Below are 22,109 nucleotides of genomic sequence, written 5' to 3'. Positions count from 1 at the left end.
GCTTATAGAAGGAAAAAATAAACTGTTCAATGTTTAAACAGTTAATATCATCAGGAAGTTGTCATGTTGTTTTTACCCATTGATTCCAGTTTTGTCTCCTGAACATATACAGACAAAAAAATATGTTCCATACAATAATCTTTCATGTATTTGAAGACACAGGTGATGTTCCCCTTAAGTTTTATTTCTTAAATTTAGTATTTCTAAATATTTCAAACATTTCTCATTATCCTAGCCATTATGGCAATGACAATTGCATTTAGAATATTTCCAATTAAATGTTGAACTTCATCTTTATTCCTATGAAGGGTCATATTGTTCATCTTAAGTTCCAGGCTCTGCTTTTCAAAATTCTGATTATATCATCCATGAATCTTTAAAATATAGCTTGCCTTTCATCACCTAAGTCATTGGTAAAAATATTGACCAGGACATTTCTGGCACCAGCAAGTCATTGAGTACTGCCTTCCAGGCTCCCATCAATCACCAGTGCATCCTCCTGGATAGGGTGGTCCAACAAGCTCCAAGTGACTGTACTATCACTCAATCCACATTTCTCTACCTTATATATAACCATCTTATGCATATGGAAGACTTTTCCAATTGCCTGGGAAAAAATCTCAGGCTATGTCTCCTAAATGGATCGTATCAGTGAGCCTAGTTATCTTATATCAGAAAGGAAGATTGAGCTAGAGTGAAATGATTTGTTTTCAATAAACTCATAGTGGCTTCAGTGGCACAGATTTCCCACTCTAAGCACACAGATTTCATTAATCAACATTTCATCATAAATTCTCTGATTTTACTATAGAACAATTATTCTTGTCTTCTGCTGAATATACCTAGCCTACTACCTTGAAAATTAAAAATCCTTTTCCTGCCTCCCATACTTTGGCACTTTTATGTTCCAGCTTGGCAAGTCTGGCATGGGGATGAAGAGCAGCGATATTGATAGAAAAATACCTGGGTTTGCATCGTAGCTCCTCTATCTGATTGATGTATGACCTTAAGCAAGTTAACCTCTCTTTGCTTCAATACCCTTATCATTAAAATGGAGCTAACAAAATTCCCACATAGGATTGTTGTGAGAATCAAATAAGATCTATCCTGGTGCTTAGAATAGTGACTGACACATAGTAATTGTGGTTAGATGTCAGCTTATTATGACCTCAATCCAAGTTCTTTAAATTCAGAAGGATATAAGCGCTCTGGAACAAGAAACCTTTAACTGATTAAAAGTATAGTGCATTATTTTTTCTCATTTCTAGATCTTCAGCTTCCTCTTAATCAAGAACATCCAATTTTGCAGTTTTTTAAAGATAATCATTTTTTGATAGAAAATATATCAGCAAAATAAAGGTAGAATTATTCCACTTTTTCCATGTCATCTGCTAAAATCTCACCATCTGCTCCCACCATGAGCTCTGTTCCATCATGACATTATTAGAACCTGTACTTCCAATCTTTCAAAATATATGCAGAGAGAGAGAGAGAACAATACCTTTGGCTAGGTGGAAATAATAGTGATGTCTACACATAGTAACTGAATCAATTTCCTTGTCAAAGTATTTTTCTGTATTTCAGCAACCAGTTTCAGCCAATTAATCTAATAGTGACCAGCAACAGCAAAGGGTAAATTGTACACAGTAAACTCATACTGGCGTCCACTGAGCATTGTTTCTCTTCCTTAGTACTCAGTGCTCTTTATTATACCACGCTTAACCATAAGTCTTAGAATTTTAATATTAACCAATTAATCTCCTCTTCTTTCATTTAACAAGTAAAGTGATACACTGGCAACAAAAGCACGGAGCCAGAAGCAGAGGCCAGCTCCACAGATGACACATTCATTCCAAACATGATGTTGGGGCCACTCAGCAAATCTCCTAGAATTGATACAAACAGCAATACATTTGGATGTAGAATACTAAACTGGCAAAAGTCATTGAATACACGTTCTTCTGGTCCATTGCTTTTGCTGATATCGGTTCCCTCTGTAATTAAGGAACCCATTAAAACTTCAAAGAAATGGGCTGAGAAGTCTAAATTGATGTTGACTTGAGATGCAAACAAAACTTTAAATTAATAGTTTCAGAAAGCAGAATTTGAACAATTTCTGTCTGTAAAGATTTAGCTTTAGTTCAAGTTATAAAAATGGGTAAAACCTCCCATCCTATTGTATCCGCTGAGAAAGGGCACTGTGGTTAAGTATCTCCTTATAAGTAGGACACACATCTGAATGGCAGACTGCTTAAAATACACCCATATCGATCCCAAAGTCTAGTACGTTGCTTTTAGTAAAACAGAAATACACCGGCCACCCTACTGGAAAAGCTACACAGCTTCATTTAGACTTCCTAATGATATAAACCTGGATTCCTTCATTCAGTAGTCTCCCAGCATATAGTTACTGCCAGAAAATTCTCTTGGGCACACTGCTGCAAAGTATTTATGGAGATACCGATGGCCATAGAAAGGATATGACCATAGAGAGAATCAGGATAGGCTCGGTGGAGGCAAGGGGAGGAGAGGTGAGGGAGTTTTTTCCTAATTTCTTCCCAGAAAGGTGCTCTACTGCACACTCTACAACTTGAAGCACAAATTTAATGTGATAACTTAGAAGCTTCATCATCCTCTTATCGCAGGTGTAGATGTATATATTAGATCTAAAGCCGTGAAGAAATCTTCCAGACACAAATATATTTCCTCTCAGTAGGCAGCTTAAGAGGAATGTGCATTTTTAGTAATACTGAAAACTATAAACTTCAATATTAACACTGGAAGGAAAGTTTCATGATGGGGAAAGGTCTGAACCACAAAAGCAAGACATAGACCTCTGGAGCAACTCATGATAATCACAGTCACTGCCACGTGGGTGTGAAGTAGGAGATGAAAGGATGGAGGGATGGAAGACATAATCTCATGGTTAACTCTTACCCAAATTTAGGCAAAAGTTTCTCTCCTTAATATGTTCCATATAGTACTGTTGAAATAGGTTCAGAATTTTCAGTAACATTTTTACTAAAGATTATGAAGTAAGAAAACCATGAACACAGTCATGATAATGATCTCAGATAATTTTACTTTCAAGTGTGCACTGGACCAAGGATGACAGCTACATCTTGCCTGTCTTTTGCATTTCCTAGTTCTTGGCCCAGTGCCATCCTTAACCTCTGCTGCACTGAATAGCTTCATAGACATCCAGACCCAATGTCTGGTCCAAAGGGAAAGATAATACTCTTCTTCTAATCACTAGAGTCATCCTCTCATTTTCTAATTCTTGTCTAATGAGGCCTTCTTTCCCAGGAAGGTGGAACTGGAAACAAATCCAAATGGCAAGGATGGAGACATATCAGAAGACATGATATGAAGTGAAAGTCAAAAATTCAGAATTGTCAGCAAATCGAAATTTGAATCCATAGAAGTGGATGAGCTCTAGGACTAAGCCCTGAGAATATTCAACATTTAAAGAGGAGGTGGAGGTGGAAGAGTTCCCAAAGGAGACAGAGAAGAAATGGCTTAAAGAGGCAGAAGGAAAACTAGGAGAGGATGGTGTTACAGGAGCCCAGGGAAAACAGCATCTCACTGCGTGGAATAGTTGGAAGGCCAGGGAGAATGGGAAAAGGAGATACCTCTGAAGCTAAGGCAATGCTGTCCAATTACATATTCTGCAATAATGGCAATAATCTATGTCTGCTGTGGTCAATTCAGCAGCCACGTGTTACTACTGAGCTGTTAAAATACGGCTGGTGAGAATGAGGACTGAATTTTTAATTTAATTTCATTTAGTTTAAACAGTCACATGTGGCCAGTGGCTGCTGTATTGGACAGTGTGGAGAGTCTAAGCAGATAGAGGGCAAACTAGCCTAGTAGCTAAGAGTGTGAGCTTTGATCATCAAAAAGACAAGAGATCACAAGTGTTGGTGAGGATGTGAAAAGGGAACGCTTGTACACTGTTGGTGGGAATGTAAACTGGTACAGCCAGTATGGAAACAGTATGGACATTCCTCAAAATATTAAAAGTAGAACTACCATACAATCCAGTAATCCCACTTCTGAGTATATATCCAAAAGAAATGAAAACAGGATCTCAAAGAGATATCTGCACTCCCATGTTCACTGCAGCATCATTCACAATAGCCAAGATACGGAAACAACCTAAATATCTGTCAATGGATGAATGGATAAAGAAGATGTGGTGTACACACACACACACACACACACACACACACACACACACAAGGACATTATTCAGTCATGAGAAAAGGAAATCATGCCATTTGCAACAACATGGATGCACCTTGAAGGCATGATGCTAAGTGAAATAAGTCAGAGAAAGACAAATACTGTATGATATCACTTCTATGTGGAATCTAAAAAAGCCAAACTCATAGAAACAGAGAGTAGAATGGTGGCTACCAGAAGAAGGGACATGGAGGATTGGGGAGACACTGATCAAAGAGTTATAAACTTCCAGTCATAAGATGAACAAGTTCTGGGATTCTAACGTACAGCATGATGACCATAGTTAATAACATTGTATCATATACTTGAAAGTTGCTGAGAGAGTAGATCTTAAATGTTCTCACCACAAGAAAGAAGTAGTAATTATGTAACATGATAGAGGTGTTAGCTAACACTATGGTAGTAATCATTTTACAATGTATAAAAGTGTATAAAACCAACACTTTGTGTACCTTAAACTTACACAATATTATATGTCAATTATATCTCAATAAAGCTGAAAATATTTTAAAAATAAAAAAATTTAAAAGTATAAGCTTTGGACTCAGACATATCCCAGGTTCACATCATCTCCCCCACTTATGCTCTGTACATTTGGGGAAAGTTATGTCAACACTAGAGAGCTAAGATTCTTCACATGGGAAACAGGCATGATAAAACAATAGCGTTGTTAAAAGCATAAAACAACATAATACAGTACTGACTACACGTGAAATGCAGGGATTTGGTGGATTAATTAGAGCCTGGTTAGTTAACCCACAAAGGCCCTCTGGAAGATTTAAACTTAGAGCGGGGCTTTTGAATACAGATTCATGAAGTTTATTGTTTTCTCTTTGGAGAGAATCATAGCCTAATCTTCCTCCTTCAGATAATGCGACAATTAAACTAGCCAAGGTAGTCAAGCTTTTTGTTGCATTTCTTATTATGCTGAAAAAATGCTGAAGTATTCTTTCATTAACCTATTCTTGTACTAAAAAACTGAAATCCTTCACACTTTAGTTCATGATAGTTTCTTCTACCATTCTTAATTGTAATTCCGTCACCTCAAAGCCTTCTTTTCGCTAGGATAACTTATCTTACTAGCGTCCATCTTTTTGCTTATACTTTTTACCTAATTTATTAATATTGACCCTCAGGTGGAATTTAGCCTCAAGGCATAATTTGACACTCAAAAAGGAGTCAAAGATTTTTCCCCAAAACATCTGCTGAAGCAAGGGCATGTGTTGTAAATTTTGATTGCTTTGAATTGAATTCTTCCGAGCCTGGGTTTCAATCCTGAGTTTCCTTCCAAATTGTCACACATATAAAATATTTGCTGAGCTCACCAATGTCTTAAGTATATCTATCCACCAAGCTGTACAACTGAATTCAGTTAGTGTGGCATAAAGTGGTTTTTTATGTCAATGAAATAGCAATGTATACAACAAGCCCCAGTTAGAACCAAGACATCTGGGACCTGCATTCATCCAATCTAAAAAAGCTTATTAACATTTTTGCTGCCTTGACAGCCACGGAGCCAAATAAAGATAAAAACACACTATGTTGGAAGCAGAAAATTATCCTAATCAAAATGTCACTTCTGAAAATATCTTTTTTTAAATGCCAATACTGTAAACAGAAATTTCCACAGTGACAATTAAACATAATTAAATGCTAGATGTCTCTTCATGTTTCTTTCATCCTCTACAACTTATTTTTCTGAACTGAAACTCAATCTCTCTTTCAAGTACATCTCGTTCCTGTCAGGGAAAAATGCAGCTAATATTTTTTAAATTTATCAAGTACATTTAAAGGCATATTGGACCATATTTAAAAATCTCAAAGGCTCTGAAGGTATTTTCTCTAACCATAGAGCCTCGGATTAATATACAACAAGACAAAGGGTGAGGTGTAGACGTATGCACCCATGAGGATCAGAAGGTATGCTGGCACAGCTGTATCTAAGACAGTAATTTGCTTTTTCTTAGTTTCTAGAAAGTGGTCTACACTGGTCAGGTTTTTTTTTTTTGGATTTTTAATATGTGTTTCTTTGTTTAAACAGGAATCAGTGACATGTGGAAGGAATCAGATAATGCTGCAAAGAGAAATGAAGGGAAGGTCCAAGCCATGGAAGCAATGGAAGGAAAGAAAATAGATGAACTTGCATAGTCTCATCCACCAGAGGGCAGACAGCAGAAGCAAGAAGAACTACAATCCTGCAGCCTTTGGAACAAAAACCACATTCACAGAAAGATAGACAAGATGAAAAGGCAGAGGGCTATATACCAGATGAAGGAACAAGACAAAACCCCCAGAAAAACAACTAAATGAAGTGGAGATAGGCAACCTTCCAGAAAAAGAAATCAGGATAATGATAGTGAAGATGATCCAGGACCTCGGAAAAAGAATGGAGGCAAAAATCGAGAAGATGCAAGAAATGTTTAACAAAGACCTAGAAGAATTAAAGAACAAACAAACAGAGATAAACAATACAATAACTGAAATGAAAACTACACTAGAAGGAATCAATAGCAGAATAACTGAGGCAGAAGAACGGATAAGTGACCTGGAAGACAGAATGGTGGAATTCACTGCCGTGGAACAGAATAAAGAAAAAAGAATGAAAAGAAATGAAGACAGCCTAAGAGACCTCTGGAACAACATTAAATGCAACCACATTTGCATCATAGGGGTCCCAGAAGGAGAAGAGAGAGAGAAAGAACCCGAGAAAATAGTTGAAGAGATTACAGTGGAAAACTTCCCTAACATAGGAAAGGAAATAGCCACCCAAGTCCAGGAAGCACACAGAGTCCCAGGCAGGATAAGACCAAGGAGAAACACACCGAAACACATAGTAATCAAATTGACGAAAATTAAAGACAAAGAAAAATTACTGACAGCAACAAGGGAAAAACGACAATAACATACAAGAGAACTCCCGTAAGTTTAACAGCTGATTTCTCAGCAGAGACTCTACAAGCCAGAAGGGAGTGGCATGATATACTTAAAGTGATGACAGGGAAGAACCTACAACCAATATTACGCTACCCAGCATGGATCTGATTCAGATTCAACAGAAAAATCAAAAGCTTTACAGACAAGCAAAAGCTAAGAGAATTCAGCACCACCAAAACAGCTCTACAACAAATGCTAAAGGAACTTCTCTAAGTGGGAAACACAAGAGAAGAAAGGGACCTACAAAAACAAACCCAAAACAATTAAGAAAATGGTCATAGGAACATACATATCAATAATTACCTTAAATGTGAATGGATTAAATGCTCCAACCAAAAGACACAGGCTCACTGGATGGATACAAAAACATGACCCATATATATGCTGTCTACAAGAGACCCACTTCAGACCTAGGGACACATACAGACTGGAAGTGAGGGGGATGGAAAAAGATATTCCATGCAAATGGAAATCAAAAGAAAGCTGGAGTAGCAATACTCGTGTCAGATAAAATAGACTATAAAATAAAGAATGTTACCAAGACAAGGAAGGACACTACATAATGATCAAAGGATCGGTCCAAGAAGAAGATATAACAATTATCAATATATAGGCACCCAACATAGGAGCACCTCAATACATAAGGCAACTGCTAACACTTATAAAAGGAAATCGACAGTAACACAGTAATAGCAGGGGACTTTAACACCTCACTTACATGAAAGGACAGATCATCTAAACAGAAAATTAATAAGGAAACGCAAGCTCTAAAAAACACAATAGACTAGATAGATTTAATTGATATTTATAGGATACTCCATCCCAAAACAGCAGATTACACTTTCTTCTCAAGTGCAAATGGAAATTCTCCAGGATAGATCACATCTTGGCTCACAAATCAAGCCTCAGTAAATTTAGGAAAACTGAAATCATATCAAGCATCTTTTCTGACCACAACGCTATGAGATTAGAAATCAATTACAGGGGAAAAAATGTAAAAAACACAAACATATGGAGGCTAAACAATACGTTACTAAATAACCAAGAGATCACTGAAGAAATCAAAGAAGAAATCAAAATATACCTAGAGACAAATGACAATGAAAACACGACAATCCAAAACCTATGGGATGCAGCAAAAGCAGTTCTAAGAGGGAAGTTTATAGCAATACAATCCTACCTCAAGAAACAAGAAAAATCTCAAATAAACAATCTAACCTTACACCTAAAGGAATTAGAGAAAGAAGAACAAACACAACCCAAAGTTAGTAGAAGGAAAGAAATCATAAAGACCAGAGCAGAAATAAATGAAATAGAAATGAAGAACACAATAGCAAAGATTAATAAAACTAAAAGCTGGTTCTTTGAGAAGATAAACAAAATTGATAAACCATTAGCCAGACTCATCAAGAAAAAGAGGGAGAGGACTCAAATCAATAAAATTAGAAATGAAAAAGGATAAGTTACAACAGACACCGCAGAAATACAAAGCTTCCTAAGAGACTACTACAGGCAACAGTATGCCAATAAAATGGACAACCTGGAAGAAATGGACAAATTCTTAGAAAGGTGTAACCTTCCAAGACTGAACCAGGAAGAAATAGAAAATATGAACAGACCAATCACAAGTAATGAAATTGAAACTGTGATTAAAAATCTTCCAACAGGGCTTCCCTGGTGGCACAGTGGTTGAGAGTCTGCCTGCCAATGCAGGGAACACAGGTTCATGCCCCGGACCAGGAAGGTCCCACGTGCCACGAAGCAGCTGGGCCTATGAGCCACGGCCGCTGAGCCTGCACATCCGGAGCCTGTGCTCCACAATGGGAGAGGCCAGAACAGTGAGAGCCCCGCGTACAACAACAACAACAAAAAAAATCTTCCAACAAACAGAAGTCCAGGACCAGATGGTTTCACAGGTGAATTCTATCAAACATTTACAGAAGAGCTAACACCCATCCTTCTCAAACTCTTCCAAAAAACTGCAGAGGAAGGAACACTCGCAAACTCATTCTACAAGGCCACTACCACCCTGATACCAAAATCAGACAAAGATGTCACAAAAAAAGAAAGTTACAGACCATTATCACTGATGAATATAGATGCAAAAATCCTCAACAAAATACTAGCAAACAGAATCCAACAACACATTAAAAGGATCATACACCATGATCGAGTGGGACTTATCCCAGGGATGCAAGGATTCTTCAATATACACAAACCAATCAATGTGATACACCATAGTAAGAAATTGAAGAATAAAAACCATATGATCATCTGATAAGATGCAGAAGAAGCTTTTGACAAAATTCAACACCCATTTATGATAAAAACTCTCCAGAAAGTGGGCATAGAGGGAACCTACCTCAACATAATAAAGGTCATATATGACAAACCCACAGCAAACATCATTCTCAATGGTGGAAAACCTGAAAGCATTTCCTCTAAGATCAGGAACAAGACAAGGATGTCCACTCTCGCCACTATTATTCAACATAGTTTTGGAAGTCCTGGCCACGGCAATCAGAGAAGAAAAAGAAATAAAAGGAATACAAATTGGAGAAGAAGAAGTGTCACTGTTTGTCTGCTATTGATTCCTTCTAGTGTAGTTTTCATTTCAGTTATTGTATTGTTTATCTCTGTTTGTTTGTTCTTTAATTCTTCTAGGTCTTTGTTAAACATTTCTTGCATCTTCTCGATTTTTGCCTCCATTCTTTTTCCGAGGTCCTGGATCAGTGACAGTGTCACTGTCACTGTTTGCAGATTACATGATATTGTACATAGAGACTCCTAAAAATGCCACCAGAAAACTACTAGAGCTAATCAATGAATTTGGTAAAGTAGCAGGATACAAAATTAATGCACAGAAATCTCTTGCATTCCTATACACTAATGATGAAAAATCTGAAAGAGAAATTAAGGAAACACTCCCATTTACCACTGCAACAAAAAGAATAGAATACCTCGGAATAAACCTACTTAAGGAGACAAAAGACCTGTATGCAGAAAACTATAAGACACTGATGAAAGAAATTAAAGATGATACAAACAGATGGAGAGATATACCATGTTCTTGGATTGGAAGAATCAACATTGTGAAAATGACTATACTACCTAAAGCAATCTACAGATTCAATGCAATCCCTATCAAACTACCAATGGCATTTTTCACAAAACTAGAACAAAAAATTTCACAGTTTGTATGGAAACACAAAAGACCTCGAATAGCCAAAGCAATCTTGAGAAAGAAAAACGGAGCTGGAGGAATCAGGCTCCCAGATTTCAGACTATACTACAAAGCTACAGTAATCAAGACAGTATGGTACTGGCACAAAAACAGAAATATAGATCAATGGAACAGGATAGAAAGCCCAGAGATAACCCATGCACATATGGTCACCTTATTTTTGATAAAGGAGGCAAGAATATACAATGAAGAAAAGACAGCCTCTTCAATAAGTGGTGCTGGGAAAACTGTACAGCTACATGTAAAAGAATGAAATTAGAACAATCCCTAACGCCATTCACAAAAAATAAACTCAAAATGGATTAGAGACCTAAATGTAAGACTGGACACTATCAAACTCTTAGAGGAAAACATAGGAAGAACACTCTTTGACATAAATCACAGCAAGATCTTTTTTGATCCACCTCCTAGAGTAATGGAAACAAAAACAAAAATAAACAAATGGGACCTAATGAAACTTAAAAGCTTTTGCAAAGCAAAGGAAACTATAAACAAGATGAAAAGACAACCCTCAGACTGGGAGAAAATATTTGCAAATGAATCAATGGATAAAGGATTTGTCTCCAAAATATATAAACAGCTTATGCAGCTCAATACTAAAAAAACAAACAATCCAATCAAAAAATGGTCAGGGGTTTCGCTGGTGGCACAGTGGTTAAGAATCCCCCTGCCAATGCGGGGGGACACAGGTTCGAGCCCTGGTCCGGGAATATCCCACATGCCATGGAGCAAATAAGCCGGTGTGCCACAACTACTGAGTCTGCACTCTAGAACCCAAGAGCCACAACTACGGAAGCCTGGAAGCCCTCGCACCTAGAGCCCGTGCTCCACAACAAGAGAAGCCACCGCAATGGAAGCCGGCGCACCGCAACAAAGAGTAGCCCCAGCTGCCTGCAACTAGAGAAAGCCCGCATGCAGCAACGAAGACCCAACGTAGCCATAAATAAATAAATAGATAATAGACAGTCTGATTCTTGCCACCAGGAATGGACTGGGTTTAGGATTGACAGTTAAAGTAATGCTGGGGACTTCCCTGGTGGTTCAGTGGTTAAGAATCCGGCTGCCAATGCAGGGGACACAGGTTCAAGCCCTGGTCCAGGAGGATCCCACATGCCTTGGTGCAACTAAGCCCGTGCGTCACAACTACTGAGCCTGCACTCTAGAGCCCGCAAGCCACAACTACTGAAGCCTGTGGGCCTAGAGCCCGTGCTCTACAGTAAGAGAAGCCGCCACACTGAGAAGCCCGCCCACTGCAACAAAGAGTAGCCCCCTTCACCGCAACTAGAGAAACATGCGCAGCAGAGAAGACCAAATGCAGCCTAAATAAATAAATAAATAAAAATTTAATATCTACTTCTAGATACAAGACATGACATAATATATGAACTGATACCTATTGTCTGCAGATTACTGATGCACACACATCCTTCACTGTGGAACGGTCCTCTCTCCCTCTGGATAGACTGTGTTGTACTATTGGGAGTGCACAGAAAAATGGTATAGAAAGCAGAGGCCCTGTTCAGACCAGTCACACACATCAGTCCACTTTTTTAAGTGTTTTTTTTTTTTTTTTTTTTGACTGCATGGCATGTGGCATCTTATTTCCCTGACCAGGGATCGAACCTGTGGCTCCTGCATTGGAAGCTCGGAGACTTAACTACTGGATCACCAGGGAAGTCCCAGTCCACTTTTTTATCCTATGCATTTTAGTGCTGTAAAATTCCCTCTCCGCACTGCTTGAGCTGTGTCTCATAAACTTTGACACACCTTCCTTTTCATTGTTAGATGGGTTTTTATTTCCTTGTGATTTCTTCTTTGACAAGTAGCTTATGTAGACGTGTGTTGCACCGTTTCCCAGTGTTTTAGGAATCTTCCTGTGTTCCTTCTATTACTGATTTCTAGTTTCATCCCACTGTGTTGGAGAAAACACCTTGTATGTTTTCCATTGAGGATTGTTTCGTGGTTCAGGGAATGGTCTACCTCTGTATGCATTCCATGCCACTTGAAAGGAATGTGCATTCTGATACTGTTGCATGGAGCGGTCTACAAATGTCAACTAGACCCTGTTGTCTGATGTGCTGTTGAGTTCTTCTATGGTGTTTCTGAATTTCTGCCTAGTTGTTCTCTCAATTGTCAAGAGAGGGGTTTTGAAGTCTTGAACTATAATTACAGATTTGTCTATTTCTCTTCTTAGTTCTATCAGTTTCTGCTTCACACGTTCTGCAGCTCTGCTGCTCAGTGCATACACACTCAGGATTGCTCTTTTTCTTGGTGGGTTGACCCTTCTATTATTACAAAATGACAATTCCTGTCTCGGATAATTTTCTATCCTCTAAAGTCTACTTTATCTGACGTTTACATAGCCACTCCTGCTTTCTTTTGATGTTTGCATAATATTTTTTCCATTCTTTTACTTTTATCCTGCCTGTATCTTTGTATTTGAAGTGAGTTTCTTAGTTGGGTCATGTTTTTTAATCCACTCTGACAATCTCTTTTAACTGGTATACTTAGACCATTGCATTTAATTGAATTAGGGACATATTAGGGCTAAAGTCTGCCATGTTCTTTATTTTTTTTCTGTTTGTTCTCTCTGCTTTAGTTTTTTCTTTTTCCTATTCCTGGTGGTTACTTGAACATTTTTTAAATTCCATTTTTATTTATCTACCGTTTTTGAGGGCATCTTTTTGTATAGTTTTTTTAGTGCTTGCTCTAGGTATTACATTATACATATACAATTAGTCAACAGGTATTGTCATTTTATCAGTTCAAGTGAAGTATAGAAACCTTACCTTCTTTGCACCTCTTAACCCTTCCTTGATTATAATACAATTTTCTTAAGTACTTCCTCTACATACTTTTAGAACCTCATCTGACATTGTTATAATTGTGCTTCAATCATGACATAATTTAGAAAATTCAAGAGGAGAAGGAATACGTATCATACTTTTGCTCTCTCCATGTTCTTTCTTCCTTCCTGATGTTCTAAACTTCCTTCTTCTTTCATCATTTCCTTTCTGTTTAGAGAACTTCTTTAGCCATACTTTTAGGGAAGGCCTGCTGGTGACAAATTCTCTTGATTCCCCTTTCATTTGTGAAGGATATTTTCTCTAATGGAATCCTAGGTTCTTTTTTCTCAGCACTTGAAAAATATTGTGCCACTTCCCTTGGACCTCCATGGGCTGATGAGAAATCTGGTGTCATTCTAATTGCTTTTTCCTCTATAGGTAGAATGTTGCATTTCTCTGGCTGCTTTCAAGATTTTTCTTGTCTTTCTTCCCCAGAAATTTAATTTCGATGTTTCTTGGCACGGATTTCATGGCAGGGGTGGCCTTGTTACCACTGGACCACAAGTCCTGAGTCTTCTCTAGGCCTCTTCTGACACAACCCCAATGGGGAGGGAGAGGAATGCCTTATTACTGTCAGGGGTGGGAGGAGGCCAGGCTCCTCACATGGTCTTCACTGACATTGGCCTCAGATCGGGGGTAAGAGTGAGGCAACAATGTAAAATCAAATTAAAACCACAATGAGATACCACACAAACCAGTTAGAATGGCTATTATTAAAAAGACAGATGATATCAAGTTTGGGTGAGAATAGTGAACAACTGAAACTCTCACACACAGTTGGTAGGAACGTAAAATTGTACAAGCTTCAAAACTAGTGGCTAATGTCTTAAAAAAGTTAAACATACACCTACTCTATGATCCATCCAACCTATTCCAGGTCCCCAAGAGAAACAAAAGTATAAATCCATAAAAAAATACGAATTCAGCAATAAAAAGAAGTAAACTACTGATACAGGATGCAACCTGGGCGAATTGCAAAATAATGATGTCAAGTACAAAGTGATATACACCTTCCCCCCAGAAAAGGAGCATAGAGTATGATTCTATTTATACAAAACTCTAGAAATGGAAAACCAACCTTAGTGACAAAAAGGAGATCAGTGGTTGCCTGGGGATGTGGAAGAAGTAAAGAAGGGTAGGAGGGAGATATTACAAAGAGGCATTCCAGACAGCAGGAAGGAGGACAGGCATATGAGAAGATGTCCCAGCTGAGTCCATGTATTTTAGGTACCTTCCAGGAAACTGCAAACATTTTCACTACATATCATTGACTCTGTGACACTCGATCATATGTAGGTGCAAAGGAGATGCCACCACTCACAAACAAACAGAAACAGTATCTCTGCCTCAGCACCTCTTCTTGTGTTCCAGCACTCTTATGCATTTATTTTTTTAATATTTTTGCTGATATTTCAATAAAATTTTGAGAGGGAGTAGAGGAAAATGCATATGCTTAATTAACCAGAATTGTAAATTTTCTTTACTCAGAATTTTAGTTTATTATTCATTGGTTGTCATGTATAAATCATTGATAACAATTCTTAACTACACTCACATAATTTAATGTTTAAAGAAACCCAATGGATGAATTATTTTGTAAATGCTCATTTCCTAGATGCCCTTTTCTATTTTTAATATTTTTAAAAATTTTGAAATAATTTTAAACTTACAGAAAAAGTATGAACAACACAAAGGACTCCATATACCCTTCACCTAGAGACCCCATTCAAGTTTTGCCAACTTTTCCAAAAATGTCCTTCATAGCAAAAGTATCAACTCTAGAAACATATTTTGCACTTACTTGTCACTTCTCTTCAGTCTGAGACCTCCCTTGACTTTCATGATCTTAACATTTTTTAAGACTCCAGATAAGCAGAATTTCCCCACCAAGCTTATCAGATATTTTCCCATTATTCAATTCAAGTCATGCATGATGGGCAGCAATATTACAGAAGCGATGCCATGTTGTTTTAAATGCATCCCAAGAGGGGGCACAACACTTGAGTAAAGTAGCATCTGCCACGTTTCTTCACTACAGTTACTTTTTTCCCTTTTATAATTAACATCTATTTTGTGGAAAGATACTAGAGATTATGTAACATCTCATTCCTCATCCAACTTTCACCCATTAGTTTTAGCATTGATTAATGTTTCTTGCCCGAATTATTACTAAGATGGTTGCCAAGTGGTGATTTTCTAATTCCATCATCCCTTCCAGTTTTATTAATTGGCATTGTACTTACGATAAGGTGAAGCTTTCTCTTCTCCCTATAAATTGAACACATTCATGTATCCCATGAATGTGTGGAATGAAATATTCCTATTTTATACAGTAAGATAATGTTACTATCATTCTTTATTTTGCTTCTTAAATTGTCCCAGATTTAGTTAATAGGAGCCTCTTCAAGCTGGCTTCTACGTCCTTTGGACATGTTCCTATCATTCTTTGACCACTTCCTTACTTTTTAGCGTAATAAGATGTTCCAGGTTCATCTTGTGTTTCCCAGTGCCAAGCCTTGAATTAACCATTTCTCCAAGGATACCTGGTTCCACTTAACGGGGAATATCATTTAGAACACAAATCTGGTTGCTACGGTTGACCATGCATTTGATGAGTCCACCTCATAACATATATGCCAAATCAGTTAACACAAATTTAGACTATGTGAGTAGAGGTACTAAACACAGAAGGTTGTAGAGTGATTCCATTCTACTTGGAGTGGGTCAGACCACATTTGGGAAAATGCAGTGAACTTAGTTTGCCACATCTTCAATAGACAGAGATTTAAAAATTCTATGGAGATTGTATGAAGACCGCATTATTCTGCTTTTTAAAAATTGTAGTATAGTTGATTTATAATGTTGTATTAGTTTCAGGTATGCAGCAAAGTGATTCATATATATTTATCAAGATATCATCTTTTTCAGATTCTTTTCCATTATGGGTTATTATAAGATATTAAGTATAGTTCCCTGTGGTATAACTCGTTGTTTATCTATTTTCTATATACTGGTGTGTATCTGTTAATCCCAAACTCCTAACTTATTCCTCCCTCTCCCCCTTTCCCCTTTGGTAACCATAAATTTGTTTTCTATGTCTGTGGGTCGGTTTCTGTTTTGTAAATAAGTTCATTTGTATCAATTTTTAGATTCCACATATAAGTGATATCAGATGGTGCAGGATTTCCCACTCTTGTGAGTGTGACTAGGCCGGAACCAAGACATATGGCTGCCCTGAGCACCATTCCAACCCATAATTTTCAAATAATTATCCTATTTAACAAGAGGAGAGAAACTGAAAATTGTATACTTCTTTGTATTAAAAATAATGAATTTATTGCAACGTTTCACATCATATAACCTCTTGAGAATTAAGTTAAACTGCTTACAATATAAACAAAGTAGATGGCTTGATCCTAATAAGCAACAGAATTTCTGATCACCAAGTTGTTTGACTGATAGGTGCCTAGCCCTAGGCTTTGAGATCAGTCTTATGTTTGCCCCATGTATCTTACCTACGTATGTTGCAAAAATATTCTACTTCGGTGGCAGCCAAACCATTTCACATCTTGCCAGTTAAGTGAGGAGCTATGTGTGAAATCTATATTAAGATTATAGTTCTAACTTATTGTAGCAACATCAAGCATTCCTTACAGATTGATGCCAGACTGCTAACTACTTGCCTGCCCTGAGCAAGCCAATGAGAGCACTAAAAGTATTATATCTTACAAACATTTCAAAGAGTTTGTGGAATCTAAGTCATTATTGCCATTTTCACCTTATAGCTTCATACTATTTAATTAAAATATCACTACCCAAGACTCTAATGCAACGATTTCTAGGCACGGTTTTGTATTGCCTCAAAATATCTTCAAACATAGTTAAAGGTAGTATAAATGTATACTTCTAAATCACCTGGAAACAAGATTAATTTCACTCTAAAGTAGTTTTTGAAACACCATATTGTGTGCAGCACTTTGATAAGCTTCTCAAATGATAAAATGTTAGAAATAAATAAACTAAGTAAGAAATAAACTAAACTAAGTAAACTGTACGGGTTTAAAAAAAAATGAGTTGTAAGTATCCTCAATACCAGTATATGTTACCTTTGCTACTGTTTGGGCTGGGGCACGAACCCATGTCCCCTGCATCGGCAGGCGGACTCTCAACCACTGCGCCACCAGGGAAAGAAGCCCTTTGCTACTGTTTTAAATAACATTCATGTGCTCTCTTTAAAGTGCCTCGCTTCAGTGAGTTTTCTTAAAACAGACCTAGCTAACAAAATCTGTAAAGGGAACATATTGTCAGGTCTTATATATTTTCAAAACTAAAGTAAAGCTATGTCACTAATGTCAGTGCCTCAGCATGAAAAAAAATCACCACAAAGCACAGATAATAAAACTTGGTACCACCTATTTCAATTTGTAATTGGTAAATGGAGATTTTAGCTTATGTCACTGTTTCTTACAATGTGGCCCAGGAATTAAATATGTGACCATCATTTGTGCTACTTCTTACTAAATTCAGGTTCCTAGGCTCCTCTTATGATCTCTTGAAGCAATTTTTATGAGAACTATTAACCAAAGGCCTGGGAGCTTTGAGGAGAATGATAGATCAATATGTCCATTTTACACTAGTTCCACTGGTTTTCAAGTATGAGGAGACTTTCCAGTTTTGTAAAGTACATGTAATTCTACTCTCAAAACGAAGCTCTCTCATGATCAAAACTGTTGCATAAGGACTTGATTTCAGTAGAAGAGAACTTATCCATTTTCTCCCTTTAATTATTTAAAGTGCACATCAACCCTTAAAAATGAACTACTCATCACTGCAATCCAAGCTAATGGGGATGTATGTAATATGTTACCCCAAAAACATGAATAAAATACAAAGCATATACTTTTGTCTTTGTTTGTTTTTTAGTGAGGAGGTCTAATGATTTTACGAAACAATTCTGCCACCCCTTAAGATTCAGCAGTGGAACTGAAAAAGTGAGCATTTAAAACCAAGTTGGATTTATTTCCTAATTATGTATATAGAAAGTTTACATACATTCCAAACTCTATTACTGTCACTTGGAGAGAATCTTGGGAATTATAAAAGTCAGCAAATGAGAATAGCATCTATTAAAAACAATTCATTTATTCTCCCTAGGAAAATGTACTTATATTCTAGAGAAGAAACCCTCTAAATGTATTTATTTTATGTTCCTTTTGATACAATTAACACACTGCCACAGAGGGTTATTATATTTCTCCTTTAAATACAGTGTATAGTCTATAATCTTTACACTAAAGGCAAAGAAAGGAATTCTAGTAGCTCCAGCAATTCTACTCTTCTTTTGTATATGCACTTCCTTTGCTAACACTTTTTGCAAAAAGAAGAATCAAGACATATATTGTAGGACTTTATGACTATACAACAGTGATTCTCAGTTGAAATAATGGTCATATCTCCCAAGACAGTACATGGTTAACTTAAAAGTTGGTCAGAAAAAGAAGGGATTTTGCAAATCTTGGTTATGTGAAACCCGTTACGATCACACCCGTGTCCGCTCCCTTTTTGTGCTGGGACATTAATTCGCAGTCTTATTTTCTCTGCAGTTATCATTCTCCTCTCTTCAGTCCTGGAGAAGGTGTTCCATCCTCTGCTATCTCTTTCCTCCTGCCTCGTTTCAGCCTTAAGACACCGCGGTCATGTAAACGCCCAAGTATGACCATAACGGATTTTTTTGGCGGGGGCGGGGCGGGGATCTCGACCCTCCCACGTCCTCTCGCAGCGGGTCCGTGCCCAGCTGGACGGTTGGACAGGAAAGGAGGGGACCGTGGGCGTCCCTCCCCGCTGGCCTCTGCAGCTGCCCAGCGCCCTGGCAACCGGAGGGACGCTTTGCCGGTGCCTGGTTTCAGTCCCCCGTTCTCATTCTCTCCTGTTCTCCCACTTTTCCATTCTCCTACTGTATTTTTGTCATCAATTCTTTGATGGCGAGAGAAAACAGCTCAGAGCTGTCTCCTTCCCATAAATACGCGTGTGCTTTTCCCGAACCTTTCTCGGCCCCCTCTCTCCCCCTAACACAGGTAGGGGGGCCGCAAGGCAAAGGATACTCCTTTCATCCAGAGACCAATGTCAGCGCCTCAGCTTGGCAATTTCATTCCACACGCCCGCACCTACCGAAGCCTACTTCCTACCAGTTCAGTTTTCTCCCAGGTAACCTTATTCCATCCCATTGCTAAGCACTTCCTCCACCTTTTACGGGTTCTACTACTGCCTACGTTTGGGGAAAAACGCGCAAGACAGTGTGAATTCCAGGAAGAAAGTGAGCGTGTGTACGGCTGAGTGTGTGCATCCGTCTGTCTCAGCCCGTCCGGGCCCCGTGCATGTGGTTAGGTGCAAGACAGTCAGACACCTCAAACTTGCCATGCCAGGATAAGGCTTGTCCCTCCAGAGCTTACCTGTCCGCGCCCAAGCAACCGAAGAACCGCCCGCGCGGCCGCGTTCCAGGACACCTGGCCCGGACAGAGAGAACTGGGGCCACAGGGGCGTCCCTCCCGCGCATCTCTTCTGTCTCCCTCCTTCCCTCCGGGGTGTCCTGAACCCCCCAAAGACAAACGGGACCGCCCGCACCTGCAGCGCCTTACCTCAAACAGGGGACCGATCTTGTTCTTCTCCAGGTAAGCCTGGATCCGGGATTGCTGATGAGAGGCCATGGAGAGACCGATGGGCCGCGGAGAGTGCGGGAGACCGCGCGGCCGTGCGCCTCTGCCCGGGGACACCCCTGCTTTCCCCTGGACCGGGGCCGGGACAGGAGCTCGGGAGCCCGGGCTCCCCCGGCGCGGCGCGGCGCGGCGCGGCGAGCTCGGCTCCCGGCGCGGACGTGGGCTGCAGCCGCTGGAGCCGCGAGCGCGTGGGGCGCCGAGAGCCGGAAGCCGGGGCGCGGCGCCGCCAACTCAGACAACTCGGAGGCGAAGGGAGCACTCATTCATCGCGCTCTCCTCCTCCCCGAGCCCCACGGCTCTCCGCCGCGCCCGCGCGGGGGCACCTGGAGCAGAGGTTCCAGGTTCCTTTCTCTCTGGGCTGCAGCGGCGGGAATCAGGGGGCGGGAGGCGAGCCGGGAGGCGCGGCTCTGCCTAGAACGGCGCAGGGGGGCGCCCTCGGGCTGGCCGGGGCCGCGGGGCTCGAACTCGCGGGGAGCGTGCGTGTGCGTGCGTGTCCGCGCCGACGGTGGGTGCCCGCTCTCCCAGGTTACGGGAACACCCGCCCGGGCTTCTCCCCAGTCGCTGCTCGCCCTGCCCGCTGCTCCCTAGCGACAGCGCCGCTCCGAAAGCCAATGGTGAAGGTGCTTCTTTCAAAGTGCACATAAATCTGGCGCTTGTTGGCTACTCCTTGGCAGCTACAAAGGCAGTTCGAAAGGGGGTCGTCCCCACCGCCCCTTCTGAGCCTCTCCTCGCACCTGCTGCGCTGCCCCGCTAGCTCAGGGTCCGAGATGGGGAGAGTTGTGAGAAGGTGCTTGAGTCTGAGGGTCTGCCACGAACATGAAGTTGCCTTCCTTCAGGTGGTCTGGCTTGGCTTGGAGCAAGTCGACGGGAGGAGAATTCAGCCGGAAACTCCCAAGGTGCAGACGCCCAGAGGCTGGGGCAAACCTTTAGCTTTTGACCGGAAGAAGAGATGGAAGTGAGCCAGCCCGCCCTCCCAGTTTGCCTTCCTAATCCTCGTATAATTATGTGGATTACAACCCACACGTAATTATGGCTATATATCTATAGCTACATCTCAAGTACTACGCTAGTGCACTTAACGATGTTTCCTATAGATGCTTCCTGAGCTCCTCAAATTTAGCCAGTAACTTTTTATTATGCAGCAGTTTCCGAGGGAAGATCTCCAGACAGCAGAGGTTCCTTCACAAGCTCTTTCTTGTGGAAAAACGAAAAACAAAAAAAAGCAAGCACTGAGGCCTCCAGTGACGAGTTCCCTGTCTCCTAACCATGATGTGCTATCAAAATAAAAAGATTTATATTAGTAAACATGAAAGTTAGAATGAAGGGAGCAGTTATCCTAAAGCAGACTGCAACAGAGTAGATTTCCTTTTCTTTCGCCACTTTCTGGATTTCTGTAATTCATAATATCTTGATTGGTGTCAGTGTTTTTTCTTTCTTTCTTTTTTCTTTTGATAAATTTATTTATTTATTTATCTTGGCTGCATTGGGTCTTCATTGCTGTGCGCAGGCTTTCTCTAGTTGTGGCGAGCAGGGGCTACTCTTCGTTGTAGGTTTCGGAGCACGGGCTCTGGGCGCGCACCCTAGAGCACAGGCTCAGTAGTTGTGGCGCATGGGCTTAGCTGCTCCGCGGCATGTGGGATCTTCCCGGCCCAGGGCTCAAACCCGTGTCCCCTGCATTGGCAAGCGGATTCTTAACCACTGCGCCACCAGGGAAGTCCCAGTGTTTTTTCATCTGTATTTTAAATGAACTACTTAAGTAGAAACATGCACTAGTTAAGAATAGAATATCCCCAAAAGTACTGTTAATTCTATTTAATAATTCAGATTATTATTCTGCCAGAACACCTAAGAGCATAACCATCACTGATAACCTGAAATAGACATGATTTGGACTGAAAAGATGCCCAAGTTAATACTTTTACAATCAGACTCAGGTGATCTGCCCAGGGAGAGCTACATTGAATAGCAGTGAGGTGCCCAGGATTCTCACATATTTTCCGTTGTGGATCAAAGGCATACTCACTTATATATATTTTTAATATGTTCAGGAGAAATTAAATATATAGAGTGAATATCAACATTTTTATTTGCTATTAGGTATGGTACACAGCCATCTATGACTCAGCT

General features: G+C 39.9%; 1 protein-coding gene across 1 annotated transcript in view; it reads right to left on the bottom strand.

Annotated features, from left to right (window-relative positions):
* Nucleotides 1–20,245, bottom strand: part of LOC116742710 (uncharacterized protein C8orf34-like) — a 110,087-nt gene extending 89,842 nt beyond the window's left edge. Inside the window, 3 exon segments of the mRNA XM_032610548.1 lie at nucleotides 19,905–20,039; nucleotides 20,041–20,109; nucleotides 20,111–20,245. Coding sequence (XP_032466439.1) covers nucleotides 19,905–20,039; nucleotides 20,041–20,109; nucleotides 20,111–20,245 — 339 coding nt within the window.
* Nucleotides 20,246–22,109: the final 1,864 nt, after the last annotated feature.

Source organism: Phocoena sinus, chromosome 17, assembly GCF_008692025.1.
Source record: "Phocoena sinus isolate mPhoSin1 chromosome 17, mPhoSin1.pri, whole genome shotgun sequence".
NCBI classification, from domain to species: domain Eukaryota; kingdom Metazoa; phylum Chordata; class Mammalia; order Artiodactyla; family Phocoenidae; genus Phocoena; species Phocoena sinus.
This window is presented reverse-complemented; position numbering and strand designations above follow the sequence as displayed.